The 12327-nt window shown below is 42.6% G+C and overlaps 1 protein-coding gene and 2 long non-coding RNA genes across 5 annotated transcripts; 1 reads left to right on the forward strand and 2 right to left on the reverse strand.

The window, feature by feature from the left end:
* Positions 1–4081: 4081 nt before the first annotated feature.
* Positions 4082–5308, reverse strand: LOC120790491. Its single transcript, XR_005707553.1, has 3 exons — positions 4849–5308; positions 4598–4752; positions 4082–4498 (listed from the first exon to the last, which is right to left on the reverse strand). It is a non-coding gene; the product is annotated as an uncharacterized LOC120790491 (long non-coding RNA).
* Positions 4800–8402, forward strand: amh (anti-Mullerian hormone). 2 transcript variants are annotated; one of them, XM_040128047.1, is made up of 7 exons: positions 4800–5677; positions 5898–6185; positions 6272–6441; positions 6661–6772; positions 6847–6946; positions 7043–7491; positions 7703–8402. In XM_040128047.1, the coding sequence occupies exons 1-7, from the start codon at positions 5557–5559 to the stop codon at positions 8107–8109; spliced, it is 1647 nt and encodes a 548-aa protein (XP_039983981.1). In that variant the 5' UTR covers positions 4800–5556; the 3' UTR covers positions 8110–8402. The 2 variants fall into 2 exon arrangements, with proteins under 2 accessions (XP_039983981.1, XP_039983982.1); XM_040128048.1 differs by having other exon boundaries at positions 7043–7589; positions 7703–7817.
* Positions 8403–8566: 164 nt separating this feature from the next.
* Positions 8567–11336, reverse strand: LOC120790492. Of its 2 annotated transcripts, XR_005707555.1 has the most exons (6): positions 11281–11336; positions 11073–11199; positions 10764–10829; positions 10538–10672; positions 10160–10236; positions 8567–8913 (listed from the first exon to the last, which is right to left on the reverse strand). It is a non-coding gene; the product is annotated as an uncharacterized LOC120790492 (long non-coding RNA). The 2 variants fall into 2 exon arrangements; XR_005707554.1 differs by having other exon boundaries at positions 11073–11320.
* Positions 11337–12327: the final 991 nt, after the last annotated feature.

Consider the following 12327-nt stretch of genomic DNA (forward strand, 5'->3'; position numbering starts at 1 on the left):
CAGGACCTTAACAGATGGCGCGAACAAGTCGACACAACAGCACCTGTATCTTTGTGATATACACACACAACTAGAAACTCAGAAGCTGTGTGTATTTAACATACACACAGGTGCTGTGGCTTGAACACAACTTGATTCCAGCACTAGAACTGTTATCACTTTCATCAGATGTTTTCACGTCTTTGTTTGTTTCTTTTGTTTTGTTTTTGTTTTTGTTTTTTTGTTTTTAACCAACCCAGATTCTGCAGGAAAAATGGTGCTTCTGTTTCCAGACAATTGCAATTCAGATTTTACGAACTAAATCTTTACTTGCTGCATACTGAACCAAGTGTCAACCTCTTTACACACACTGTCTATCTGTAGATGTCTTACCAACAAGGGCCTTCCTTGTAATGTAAGCACACTGTGAGACATGCTGATGTAAAACACTTGTGCTAGGGTGTATGTGTGCATCATTTGGTTTGGAGTGAGAGCAGCCAAGCTTCTTTTGTTTCTCTGAAAGTGGGAATACACTTGAGCTCAGTTTGTGTGTGTGCGCTTTTTTTTCCCCACTTGCCAGTGCATATCTGAGGGAAGATTAGACTAATAATCGAAGCTTTATAGTAAACTCCTGTCCTGGGCACTCTCTGTAAACACAAAATGTGTTTCTCACCTGCGAGTGTTCAAGTGAAAAGAGGAAAGTCATTTTAGAACATAAATAGAGACGATAGAGTCCATTTGATACCAGCACTGAGAGGTCCTTTGTAATTACTGTTGATGCTGTTATAATTTTCTTATTCCTCGTGTTTGATACAATTGCAGATACATGTTATGCTTTTAATTGTGTCTTCAGATTCCTGTCAGTTTTTAATACTACTAGTCAGACAGACAGCACGGTGCTCTCCTTCACTTAAAACGAGGAAATTGCAGCTATTGATACTAAAATACTACTCTTCTCCTGTTGTGCTGCAGGGTTTTATGGTTTAATAATCCTCAACACAAGCTTGCCTGGCGGCTTTCTGGGCAGTCCTGTCTAACCTATGGAAGTTTCTCTAACCTGGTGGTGTGGTGTATGTGCTAGTGAGAATAGTTAGTGGAAACGGCATTTCTTACATTCATTGCGGATTTCAACCAGTTTTGTAGCTACTTGTATAATCAGTCAAAGGGATGAGGTGCTGTTATCAAAGTCCTTTGGTGTATGAGCATGATTTGAACTTAAAGCTTCTATGCAGTTCTCCAGCATACTCCATCCTGGTACATTATCGGTAAATAATCTGTGAGAGCTGTGAGGTCGAGGCTGTTTACTCTAAATCCTGCCAAAGGTCTTAACTCAGGAACTTCCCAGATTGATTGAAATGTTGTAATGATGTAAATGATTCTCTAAATTACTGCATGTCACAAACCTGTTCACCCCATCTAGTGGCACGATCAAGTCCCTCTCTAACCCAACTCAGGACCAGGACAAACCCCTCAGTAAGTGTTTTTCAAGGTTAAATTAGTCAGCTGCCTTGTCAGATCTCCCCATATTCATTCTCACTGTCACATACATCCAGCCTGTCCAGGGAAATCCAGCTTTATAAAGCTTTATGAGTCAGTCTGATCTCGAAAAGCTGTGAAACAGCTACGACTTTCAGTATCTTCCTCATCTCACAAATGCCTCTGTCTAGATTTGTGTCTCTAAGAAGGAGGTTCACCTTCCTTTGATTGGATCCCTCCCATTAGGGGTAAACATTAAAGGACAGATGTGAACTACAGTATGTGTATTGTGATCGGTGAAGCCAGGGCAGGTTTGAGGTGCAATAATGGCAAACCTTCTTTCCAAAAGGCCCCGGGTTTTCATGGAAAAATTGTTACTGTTGGGTGTCGGTGCTTTTATCCTAAGATGTTATAATGAAACAAATGGAATTAATGTTTTTTGTTTTTTTTTTGCGTTTTATGATTATTAATAAAAATGTTTCATATAATATTTGAATTCAATTTGTTGTGTAGTGGCATTTATGTCTGATTCCATTCTGTTTTCCCTCATGAAGGACTAGTAGATCATACTGATGTTTACACATCCAAATTAGTTGTTTTATTTTTAAATTAGTGAAGAACACCTGTGATGCTGAGGAAGCAAAAGGCAGCATTTGTCAAAATTGATGTGAGTATGCTCGAAACAGCAAAATGTCTCCACCTTGTTGATGTGTTTTAATCATCTAAACCAAACTTAATTTAAATGAACAGACGATTGCTTGTTTATGATGGAGTGCTGCTGCATTTTTGCTTTCTTCGCGAATACCCAGAGCTCCCAGTACCACAATTCAGAGAAGTGCATGCTTGTTTTTGTGCCACTATGCCTGTCGTGTGTCAGAGAGAACCTCCCAGCAAGTCTGTATAGTGAAGCTTTCCACCTGGACTTGTGTATGAAAATGTCCACAATGGCTTTCGCAGCAGTCAAGAGGGACTAACGGGGTCCAAATAGCCCTGTATAGTGGCCCACAGTATGTAAATGACTACTAAATTCTCATGAGTAGAAATACAGCCATACAGTTACGCCAGATTATAGATGTATGTTTTCATTATGATGCTTTTGAATACGTGCTTTGATTCCCACAGTATAGATGTAGTTGAGCAACCACCGGGATGATGTGGTACCTAACTATACTCTACTAATACTCTGTTGATAGCATGACCGAATGACGAGTAATTGTCATACCTCACTGAAGGTTTGTAATGTACAAGAGTGAACGTCGGCCTTTATCTCTTTAGATCCACGGCCACTAAACAGCTCAGTGACCTTGACCGTCACTTGTAAAACAAGGCTGCAGCTGTGAGACTAGTGATGAGAATAATGGCTCTTTGAAAGGAATCAGATCTCACGTCTCTGTTCCTCTCTTTTGTTCAGTGTTTTTCCCCCTCCCAGCAAGAATGGCAACAGATACGACCGCACACATTCATTAGGACAACATGCTCTGCACGCAGCTCCTCCATCACCTTGTTTGAACTTCAAACGCAGAAGAGGCACACCACAGGAGAATGCTTGCCATGAACAATGAATTGGATCTCTTAATTTTATAACACAGGGCTGTGCAAGAGTCTCATCACTGGAGACTGATTTATAGCTGTGAGGTCTTCCTACTAAAGGAATAGTTCAACATTTTGGGTAATAAGCTTCTTCACTTTCTTGGCACGATAAATGAGAAAATCATTACCATTCTTATGCTTGTCCATTAAGTATGAAGCTAGTCTAAGTGTAAAAAAAGAACGGCTATGAAGCTCACTAATCACATTCAAGATGGTATTTAACTTTTTTTAACCATACAAAAACTAAAGTGTCAAAACGTTGAGCTGCACTATTTCCTGCCTGGGTACCTCACAGTGGTGACGAGTTCTGGCCAAGAAAAAAAATCTAGCACATAACCTCATGAACCAGCAAGTCCTGGACATCGCTGCAAATTTTGTATGGATTAGATAAATCGAGATATAATCTGTTCACTGACCAGAGCCGGGCGAGCTGTTTTGCCCTGTTTCCAGTCTTTGTGCTACGCTAAGCTAACTGGCTCCAGCTTCACATTTAATGCACTGAGACAAGAGTGACCTCCAGGGGCAGAGCTAGACTCTGAGCACAGAGGCGGCGGAGCATTCTGGAGGGGCCCCTCTGATAAAGTCATTTTAAAATTCACAACTGTAAAACAGCTGATATATTCTGTCCATACACACAAACTGTCGCCCATTGAGCCAAGCAGGCCTATGTCTTGGAAAACCTGCGGTGAGGCCACTTGTTCTGAAGAACTAAAAAAGAAAATGGGCGGCGAGGACAGCACGCCGTGCCGATAGACAGCGACAGGCAGGTGCACTGTCTCAGTACCACTTCTTTCTTGAATGGGAATAACATAAGCATAAAATAGACACAGCAGTATACAACCCTATACAAGGCCTATTCAAACACAAAGTAGACAGTCCGCGCATTTTATTGGAATCCGCTGACATAAAAAGGCTTATCTTAAAATATACTAAGTGACCTTTGTGTTCTTCGTGGTATATTCAAAGTTAATCATTAAGTGCTTCAAAAAAAAAAAAAAAAAAAAAAAAAAAATCAAAAAACACAGAAACCTGAAAAAAAAGTATCAAATGTTCTCCTGCCCTTTATTCAGCAAACACAGCGTATCACACGGCAGTGAGCTACTACTTGTATTAACAGTCATTAGCTGCTGTCCAGTCTCCCAATGCCCCCCGGCTGAGGAGCGGTCAGTTCTGGGGAGGGGGCGACCGTGGTGGGTGGAAGCAGGGGAGAGGGTGCAGCAGCTGAGTGCGGTTGCAGTGAGGAAGAGCAGATGGAAAAGGACAAATCCAGTGTAACAGGAGCAGATGCCGATGGTGTTGGGACCTGGCAGCAGCTGCAGTGGGAGTCTGTTGCGTGGCACCACGGCAAGCCTCCGGGTGTCCCTCCGTGTCTTTTCTTCTAATGATACACAAACAGGGCCATGGAAATGTCCCCAATCCCTGCAGTTTAAATTGCACCTGCAGATCTTCTTATCTGTGAGCAAGTCAAGAAGAAGAAGAAAAAGTTTAACTTGGCCATTGACTAACAAGACACAAGAACACACACAGACACACACTCTCCTATGTCAATCACCTTTAAACCTGATTGCATTTTTGATGTGGACTTCCGGGTGCCGCTGAAGCCTGGGTGGTAGGCCGGGTTTCAATTTGGGGCAAAGGGGGCAGTGGTAAAGTTTGCAACGTCGGACTGAATGACCCCCCCCCGGGAGGAATCATTGAACGATGCATCTACACGAGACAGAAAAACTGCTATGGTCATCGCACACACACACACACACACTTCAATTCAAGTGAGATGAATTACACAGCCAGACAAATAACAACCTGAGCGTCGTAGTCAACATCTTGAGGCAGATGAACACCTGTGCACCTGCTAAACCCTTTACAACAACGCTTAATAACGACGAACACACAGTTACATATAAAGAGGGTTTTTTTTTTTTCTCAATAGATCACGTCTACCGACTTGCGCAACAGTCGGTAATTTGCGTGAGTTAGATTTACACATGCTGACGGCGGTAGCGATGTCGATGGCGAACGTGAGCCAGACCCATGATTTCAGACTGCAAATCCGTCACCTACCGGTGTTACGACGCGCAGTGCGGCGAAAAACGACCGAAAACGCCCGAAGTTGCGTCTTTTTGAGGACGAAAAAAAAAGAAAAGAAATCTGCCTGTGATTTCCTGTCCTGACAGTGGAGCCTGCACGGGAAGCGGCTCCACGCAGGAGTCCTGCAGGCAGTCCCCTCTTTTGTTAGACTATCATGGCCTCTCGTTATCTGCGTCTCACCTGCTTCCTGGGGCTGGAAGGGGAGAAAAAGCCCCTTTCTGCGCAGCAAACTCTCGGGCAGAACCCAGAATCCAAATCAGCAATGATATTCATGATATTCCTATTTTTGGAAGCGTGTCCCCCAGACAGTGAGGAGGGAAGGTAGGCGTACATAACTCCCATCCTCTGGAGCTTGACCCCTTCAAAACGAGCGATTGAGAAAGGTCTGAGAACACAGGCACACACACACAGAGACAGTGAAGTATGTGGGTTGTGAATGTCTTCCACTGGGGAGTGTTGATGCTCTGCTGGACCGAGCTCTGTGTGGCTCTGCACGTCTCTCATGGACATCAGCTGGTCCCGGACCACAATCCCACAATGGCAGGTCAGACTCTACAGAGTAGAAACCGACTATGCCTATAATCATGCTTTTTGTTTTTGTTTTTTTTCATTTCCTGCGTGTGTGAAATGCCTTCACATTTTATGTTGTGGTTCTGTCAAATAGTATGTTTTGAGTAAAAACTGGATTGTGCGCTTTAGGTCCCGCTTCCAGCGTTTCATCTGCTTTTCAGTGTGTCATGTAATTTGTTCTGTTTCCACTTCAGTCAACGGAGACCACCACAAAATGAACTCAACAGAGACTCGGGAAAAAACCTCTTCGGCCTCCACGGTTTCTCATCACGCCCCTCACAACGCTCCGTGCTATGTGGACGACATATTTGCAGCGTTGCGTGAAGGTGTGGGGAGCAACGGTGAACTCTCCAACAGAAGTTTGACTCTGTTTGGAATCTGCGCATTATCTGACAATTCATCAGGCTCAGTCTTACTGGAGCTCGCTGAGGAAACAAACAGAAACCAGAGGAATGGACTGGAGGTTGTGCATCCAACTGGAGGTAAGAGTGCTTTCTAGAGTGCAGTCATTTCTCTTTGAATGTTCGTTTCTTTTTCATCTCATGACATGCATTGTTTTCTCCACAAGTGCTTGTGGCAGAGGAAGAGGACAGAGGAACGCTGAGTTTGACCTTTGACCTCCCACAGTCTCCTTTGCTCAAGCTGAGCCCTGTGCTGCTCTTGGTGTTTGGGAGTCCACACGGAGGCGGAGACCTGGATGTCACTTTCACTAGTCAGTCTCTGCAGCCTAGCACACAGGTGAAGCAAGGCCTGGTGTGAATGTGACACGAAGGAAATCGTCAAATCCGTTGTAATGTGTATTCGGTTGAGATATTAGAGTATTTCCGGAACACAGCGTTAGATATTTGCAGATTATGTTTCAAAAGAGCAACACTAAGACACTTGCAGATTTCTCATGACCTACAGTGAATGCTGTCGCCCACTAACCCCAAGTTTTCCTGTTGTTGTCGTTTCCAGTCTGCGTGCGTTTCAGGAGAAACGCAGTTCATACTACTGACAGGAAAAGCATCACAGGGCAAAGGTCGCCAGAAATGGAGGATTTCTGTTGAGACAAAATCCCCAGATAAGAGTAAGATCCCATCTTCTCATGTTTTAGTTTTTCTTGTTTCATGTGCACTCTCCTGACATTTCCTCTCATTGTAGAGCAGAGCCTAAAAGACGTCCTCATTGGTGAAAAATCAGGAAGTAACATCAGCATAAATCCACTTCTGCTTTTCTCTTGGGAAACAGGAACTGATACAAGGTGGTTTTAGTGTTCATTTTCCCCACTGAAATTTTCAGCACACTATTATTGTCAGAGGAGTGCTCATTGATGTCTGTTTTTTACTCTCTTTCTCAGATATAGAAATGTCTCAGGTTCATCCCCGGCCTCTTCACACACCTTCTCCTTCCTATGTGAGCTGAAGCGGTTCCTGGGTGACGTTCTGCCAGGAACCGCTAGCCGGACGTCAGGGGTTCCTGAATCCCCTCCGCTCAAGCTGGACTCTTTACAGTCCATGCCTCCCCTGTCACTGGGCTTATCCTCCAGCGAGACCCTGCTGGCAGGACTGATCAACTCATCGTCCCCCATCGTCTTTTCCTTCAATAGAATGGGCTCCATGTTTCAGGCGCATCATGGACAGTTGGCCCTGTCTCCTGCACTGTTGGAGGAGCTCAGGCAGAGGTTGGAGCAGATTGTGAAGCAGATAATGGAGGTAATAAGGGAGGGGGAGGTGGGGCACAGGGCCACAGAGAGGCTGGTGAGGCTCAAAGAACTCAGTGTGTTACCGAAGAGGGAACCGGCAGCAGGTGATGTGTACAAGAAACCAGTGTCCTACAGCCTACGACAGTGTTTCCCAACCTTTTTTTGTCAGACGTCTCCCCACAGTCCTGTCACATAGACTCAAGTACCCCTTCACACACCACCCGTCATGTTCCAGATGTGTTCATGTTAAACTCAAGATCCTGCGTTACCACTTTTTACCACTGATGCTTCTGTCTTCTCTTCTGCATGTAACAGGAGGGAGACAGTACCATGCATTTCTTCTCCTGAAGGCCCTGCAGACGGTGGCCCGTAAGTATGAGCTGCAGAGAGGACTGCGGGCCACCAGAGCGGGCCCCGACAACCCAGTGAGGCGCAATGTTTGCGGGCTGAGGAGCCTCACCATCTCCCTTGAAAAGCATCTCGTGGGGCCAAACACCGCAAACATCAACAACTGCCACGGCTCTTGTGCTTTCCCACTGTTCAATGCCAACAACCACGCCGTCCTGCTCAACTCCCACATTGAGAGCGAGAATGCGGACGAGCGGGCTCCGTGCTGCGTGCCTGTGGCCTACGAAGCCCTTGAGGTGGTGGATCTGAATGAACATGGGACTTATCTCTCCATTAAACCAGATGTAATAGCAAAGGAGTGCGGATGCCGCTAAAGCTGCTTTCCCTTTGAAGTGTATTTGTGACACCAAAGATATTTTACTTGTTTGGTTTAATTGTAACTGACCGTAGCTTGTTAGGTGGAGGAAAAGTGTCACTTCACTTTTTCCACAGTATTAATACACTGGCAGAAAGTGCACGTTAATTCAGAGAGGCCTCTTTATATGCCTCCTTGGAGTAGATGCACTCATCAAAATGTTTCATACACTTACAAATAATCAAGAAACAAAAATATATGTTAAAAGATATTTAATATTATAATTCAAGCATCAGTATTATCATCTTCCTCTGTATGTAAATCTGTCTAAGAAGTTATCTGAATAAAAAAAAGCCATTGTTTAATCAGGGCAAACCTCATATCTTCTATAAGTCCAAATTTTGTGTTTTAATTAATATTCCCATTATCTTTGAAAATATTGTCCTAAAAACAGCCAACTTATCAGAGAGATTTGACTGAGTGAATTAAAATATGTATTTAATGTGATAAATATTCAAGAATAAGGCATGTCTTGCCAGACATGGAGTTCTCTTCAGTACAAAAACAAATGCATTAAATGTAACATTCTCTATCCTTAAAGTATACTGAAGACTGTTTGTGTTCTTTATTCAGAAGCATGCTATTGTGACACCTGATGACCTCTGCCTCTTGACCTTTCACTCCTCTGTCAGCAGCTGCATGTGTTTTATTCTTTAGTTTTGGGTTTTAGAATTGCTTTGTTGCCAATGGGCTTTTTTCTTCTTCTTATCGCTCCAACCTCTTCAGATCCCCACCACCACACCAAACTATCCCATATGGAGATCTGGGGGGAGATAACATGAGACAACACACTGATTCACATAGTGATCGCCCTTGTACACACATTATACAACCACATAAAAATATCTTTATAAATCCACTTGCTTATTATACAGTCCCTTCAAGGATAAGATTTTACCATTATATTCTACAGGTATAACTGTTATTGTATAGTTTTGTTGTACCTAAAGGGAAATCCACCCTAAAATGGAAGTGATTTTATGATCTATACTATACTATTGTACAGTTCAATCAAGTCTGACATTTAACTGAACACAGACAGACTGACTAGTGATGATGTAATCTAGAGACAAATCCTGTAGCAGCTCCACAGACAGTCCCCTAGGAAGTACCATTATGTCCTTTATAAACTTTTATATAAAATAAGAGTAATCATAACTTGACCTTGACATTGTAGAATATGATATACTGTTGCAGTATGATGCAGTGAAGTATCGTCATACTTGTAATGCCCTATAATTGTTTCTGTAACACATTACAGAGCATTTAGTAAACTTAATCTGTAATCAGGGGCACTGCCAGAGATTTTGGGCGTCCTGAAAACTGCTTGACGACAGCTTTGTCTGAGACAATAAATATCTGTAACCTCTGCCATCTTTCAGCGCCGGTTGCCAACATTGATCCCCACAAAACAACCAGGATCGATTCCCTGTTGAAGTCTACAGGATCAACTAGCAGCTCTGCTCGCTCAATGGTAGGGAAATGCAAGGCTTCGTGTGTTGCACTGTTTGGCCTAACATTAATCTTGCATAACCAGACCAATTTTTCAGGCATGTGAAAGAAGATGGATTCATTCAAGCATTCAAAAAGGTCATTTCACAAGGGCAGTAAAATGATGTACTTTGTTTTCAACAGTAAAATTACAAAAAAGTGAACATGGAGCTTGGCATTAGTAGTCAAATGGTTACTTCTGGGTTTTGTTTATACAGTTTATTTGCTCAAAAGTATCTCCAGATCTCCATGATATTGATATATGTCTAGTGTACCTGAAGAGATGCTACTGATCCCATAAACATCCACTAACTGAGCTTATGAGCTAAAATGATCTCACCATTCAGTATACTTTAGCTTCAAACCGCACACAGAAACATAAACAAAGGCCTGCAATAATTTGTACCGCTCTGAATAAGAGTAAAAAAGTAAAGCGCCTCAAAAACCAGTCTAGCTGTTGCTATGACTCTAAACAGAACTGGCGGGCTATGTGAAAGCATGACAGTCATGGATAATACCTGAGTTATTGAACCATCCTGCAGACTTCCAAAGAAAGACCTTATTCCTGTCTCGTTAACAAAAGAGTCCAGAGCACCTAGATACCAAAATAATGTCAAAGAGAAGGATTTTAGGATTACCCAAAAACTTATCAGCCAAAAAGTGTGGTATTGAAAATGCTCAAATAATACACTGAAGTAGAGAGTATTGTTAGATGCAGAAGTGCAGTATATGTGGACCGTGCATGTACCATATTACTGCAGTGATCCGGAAACAATCTCAATAAAAGTTTCTATAAACATTAGATACAGCTCTATTGTTATTCTTAGTCAAGACATTTCCTTTGTCAACTGTGTTTTCCTTCCGTCTGTTTTGATTGTTCGGATTACAGTCCTCACCATGCAGTTCATTCACCCCCGAGCTCACAAGCAGTGCGACCAGTGCCAGCACTAAGCAGCGGTTCATGGTGAATCCCTTCCATGGATTTGGAACATCACTCAGATTTTCGATGGACAGAATCCGGTCATAAGACACTATGGAAAGACACAAACAAGTCAGATACATGTACAGTACTTGCTGTAAAATTCAGCTGGTTTTGTAAGGTGGACATACAGTACTTCTTACTTGTGATTTTTTCAGATGCTCCTTAAGTCCTGTAGGTTGAGGTTTAAAATTGCATCCAAAATGAAGCTGAAAGTTAAGATGAGGAATTCAGTTTTTGTCCTGGCTTAAGACAGTTGAAAATCACAGCTTTTGCAAAGTATTCGCGCCTGTACTGCCACGAGCGCAGTCTTTCAAACTGTACTGTATGTCATACACTAACTTAAGGCAGCTTAAAATAGGCACTTGCAGCCAGTTGAAAAAGACAAATGTGATTTGAAGAAGCTCAGTTTAGTTTTATATGAAGCTCTACACAGAAAAAAAAAAACTTACCTGATTGGACCCTTCAGTTGTGCCTCACCATTGAAGTGAAGGTTCGTACAATTGTGTTGATGGTGATTTCTGATCTGCAACTACCAGAGACGGATTTATACACTCCCTGCACCATGCTCCTTTGCTCCTTGATTGACAGGCACAGATGAAAGTTGTTGAAAAAAGGAAAAACACATTCTTAGTGTGTACTGATACTGCTGATACTTACCAACATTAGCCTATATCCCGTTGATAAAAAGAATTAGATACCAGAGAGGATAAAATGATGAAACTTTTATTAATTAACCATTAACTTGCCATTTAGAAAAAGGCAGTGGTCATGGACTGTTTGGGGAGGGGCACAAGGTAGTGTATAACCTTCTGGTAGGCGAGTCCTCAGAGTCATCCGCAAAGAGGCCGGAAGCATGGAGAGGGGACCTACATGAAGAGAACACCACTGAAGACCGGGAGAGGGCATGTACTAAAGCACAATCACAGACAATTGGCAAACACCTTAAATTACTACAGTACAATTGGCTGATGTGAACGTATACAGTATAACCCCAGAAAAGCTCAATAAATATTATCGTGCTATACCTGATATATGTACTGTATCAGGTGCAAAAAGGGAACACTATTCCACTGTTCAGTTCCACAGTGTGTTCGGGACATATCCAGACAAATACCTCTAGACCCTAAGCTTTTCATACTAGGTTTATATCCAGCTAATCATAACATTAGAGGGAGACATTACACCTATTTTTTTTAGAAATAGATGTATTAGGTGTAGGTGTAGAAGAGCTATTGCTCCATCATGGAAAAGGGTCGGTATGGGTTGTATGTGTTAAACCTCCGACTGTTGTTGAGTTGTTGTTCAAACCAATAAAGACAAAAAAACCCTTGGGGGGAAAAACCCTTGCTCTGTTGGAGAAGAATAAAATAGAGGTTTTTACACTCACCTGTCTCCAGTGTAACTCTAATGGACTGAGTGGCTGAAGATCAAGTTGACAGTAGCTGCTGAAGGTGGAGACAGTGTGTTAGACACTTAACTCGCATACATTTTTCAACAATCCAACGTTTCTTAAGTATACCATAGACTGTCTGTTATTCACCGGTTGTTTTGTTTTGTTTTTTCACTTGTGGCGGAAATGAGCTAGAGGAGCTACAGTCACCAGTTTACAATTTAAGATTTTGCACACAGAAAAAATGTGGACGATAAAAAAAAAATAATGCCAAAATTAGCACCACCTCCGCCTGCTGCAACAGTAAAACGCTG

This window comes from Xiphias gladius, chromosome 6 (assembly GCF_016859285.1).
Source record: "Xiphias gladius isolate SHS-SW01 ecotype Sanya breed wild chromosome 6, ASM1685928v1, whole genome shotgun sequence".
NCBI lineage: Eukaryota > Metazoa > Chordata > Actinopteri > Istiophoriformes > Xiphiidae > Xiphias > Xiphias gladius.

Excerpts from the sequence above, each read along its gene's own strand:
- amh (XM_040128047.1), top strand. The coding sequence starts at position 5,557 with ATGTGGGTTGTGAATGTCTTCCACTGGGGAGTGTTGATGCTCTGCTGG. Across the intron at positions 5,678-5,897 it reads CCACAATCCCACAATGGCAG|TCAACGGAGACCACCACAAA; the intron begins GTCAGACTCTAC and ends TTTCCACTTCAG. Across the intron at positions 6,186-6,271 it reads GGTTGTGCATCCAACTGGAG|TGCTTGTGGCAGAGGAAGAG; the intron begins GTAAGAGTGCTT and ends TTTCTCCACAAG.